The 2,361-nt window shown below is 62.8% G+C and overlaps 1 protein-coding gene across 1 annotated transcript; it reads right to left on the bottom strand.

Moving 5' to 3' along the window:
• Positions 1–330: 330 nt before the first annotated feature.
• Positions 331–1,486, bottom strand: MIND_00913500 (uncharacterized protein; the record flags this gene model as incomplete). The annotated part of the gene is made up of 2 exons (XM_037365772.1): positions 331–1,360; positions 1,407–1,486. The coding sequence occupies 2 exons, from the start codon at positions 1,484–1,486 to the stop codon at positions 331–333; spliced, it is 1,110 nt and encodes a 369-aa protein (XP_037217184.1).
• Positions 1,487–2,361: the final 875 nt, after the last annotated feature.

The raw sequence follows: 2,361 nt of genomic DNA, 5'->3' as shown, positions 1-2,361 counted from the left end.
CAATCTTGTGTCTTGAAGCTGATGGCCGATACAATCAGGTACACGATTTTTTTTTTCTCACTATACATGGTCCTGACTGCTGAAGGTCCACTGGATATACATGGCACACTGTCCATCCTCCTCTGACTTGCTTAGCAGCCTTGTGCAACACACAGGCAGTGCCTACATACCAGTGTCTTCATTCCAGAATTTGGTCCGGGACGGCTCACAAATGGTCCATAGGCATAACATATATTCATAGCAGTCCATTCATAATCGCATAGTGTAGTGGTTGTTTCCACTTCTGTCTGTTCACCCACAAGTCCTCGCTTGCGCGATCCTCCACATCATTCATTCCTGGCGCATCCAGGTGCCGCGGCCCCCTTCGCGCGACTTGCTGCGGCAGCGCGGCCACCAGCTCCGGGTCGACGGCCGCTTCGCGAACTTGTGCTGCGCGGGGAGCGCCGCTGGCTGGGAGACCGGCGGGGACGGGATCACGGGGCCAGCCGGCCAGGCCATCGGTGGGGAATGCGCGTGAGGGGCAGGCGCTGCGGATGGGTGTGCGAACCGCGACCACATAAATGCGTACTGAGCCCGGGTGAGGGCCGACACGCCCGGCGGCGGCGCGAAGGCGGGGGCGGTCGCGCCGGAGAAAGAGTACGCGCGCGGCCGGGGTCCGGGTTGCGCACCCGGTGCAGCTGCCGGCCCGGGAGCGCCGAAGCCCCAGGCCCCGTTGCTTCCGGACGGCCCCGGCGCTGGCCCGAATGCCGCTGCGGATCCCCAGGGATCGGGGCCCGACGGTTGTCTTCCACCGCCGAATCCGCCCCGGTGATCTCCCTCTTCATCCTCGTCGTAAAACACCTCTCCAAACTCGTCTTCTTCTTCATCCTCCTCTGCGGGGTCTCTCCTTGCGTACGGCGGCGGCGGGGAGAAGAACGTCCCTCCCGGGCTGGTCCGATGCCCCTGCGCCGGCGGCCTGTGGATGTCAGACCCGAACCCATGTGACCGGGCCGGCGCGGTCATCGGCGGCGGCGTGAAGGGATCGTCCGGCCACGTGCTTGAAGCCGCAGATCCTGCACTCCGGGCCCACGCCGGTGCGCTCCCGGGGGGCGGCCCGGTCTCCATTGCCCACGCTGGGATGGTAGGCGCGGCCGGCGCGGCCGACCGCGGCCTTGGGATTGGCAGCGGCGCCGGCTGGTCATAGTACGGCGCCATCCATACAGGCTGTGCGGCGGGTGTTGGCAATGGCGCGCTGGCGGGCGGAGGCTGCCCGTAGTACGCGAGCGGTATCGGCGGTGCCGGCCTGGTCCATCCCGTGCTGGAGGCCGACGCCGCGCCGTACGCGTATGCGCCGGCGCACGCGGACCATACATAGGGCGTACTGAGCTGGTCAGCATTCCGCGAGTCAGAGCCGAGGAAGTGCGCACCTATACGCGTACCCGGGCGGCGGCCACGTGGTCCCAGCAGCGGCGTAGTAGTAGGCGCCGCTCGTCGTCCAGTATGCCATGAGTAAAACCAAAGGAGTGTCTTGTCGGCGCTGGTGGTGATGGAAGTAGCGTCACACCACCGCAGCGCAGCGTACTGCAGCGAGCTGGCAGACTATAAGTAGGCGCGCCGAAGAACAAGGGCCGCCTTGTTCTTTGTCGCCACGGTCGCGACCCGCCTTGTCTCGCGTTGCTCGTTCCCATCGTCGTATGTGGGGCCGCCGCGACAAACAAGGGCGGCAGACATACAGTGGGAAGGAAGCTTGGAAGGAAGCAAAGAGAGCCGTGGCGGGCGTGAGAAGGGACCACGTGGCGCGTGATCGACGGCGCACGGACCAGCTTTGATAGCACGTGCTCGCGCGATCATCATGCGACATCACAGCATCGCTTCTTGTTCAGAACCACCACCATCGATTTTCAAGACCGCCATGACCCTTCCATCTTGCGTTGATGCGCTGCTGACGCGACCAGAGGCGCGAGCTACACAAAACAAAATGTGCATAAACACCTCTGGGATCAAACTGCTAGTGTGTGTGTGCGAGGGTTGTCCATACCCAGGGCTCTGGGGGAAATAGAAGATGTGTGGAGGTGAGGTGGGGGCAATGGCATCGACATAGGCCATGATGACTAAGCGATAGCGGGGCGAGCGCGACGACGAAGGCGCGGGACTTTATACCATAAACGTGGGGAAGCAAAAACTTGCATTAACTATGTGATACATGCCTTTTATATACTTGTAATAGAAGAAATGACTCCAAGGGCGAGTCAGACCGAGTTCCGGGGCCGCGCCCGATGAGTCAGTCGGGCGGCGACGCGTCGCCGTCGTGCGCGTGAACGCGTTTGATGCGCGTGATCCCGAGGTGCGTCATCTTGCTGACGTGACGTGATTCCGTGCTCA

This window comes from Mycena indigotica (genome assembly GCF_014461135.1).
Source record: "Mycena indigotica strain 171206Taipei chromosome Unknown Mind.scaff0008, whole genome shotgun sequence".
Classification (NCBI taxonomy): Eukaryota; Fungi; Basidiomycota; class Agaricomycetes; order Agaricales; family Mycenaceae; genus Mycena; species Mycena indigotica.
This window is presented reverse-complemented; position numbering and strand designations above follow the sequence as displayed.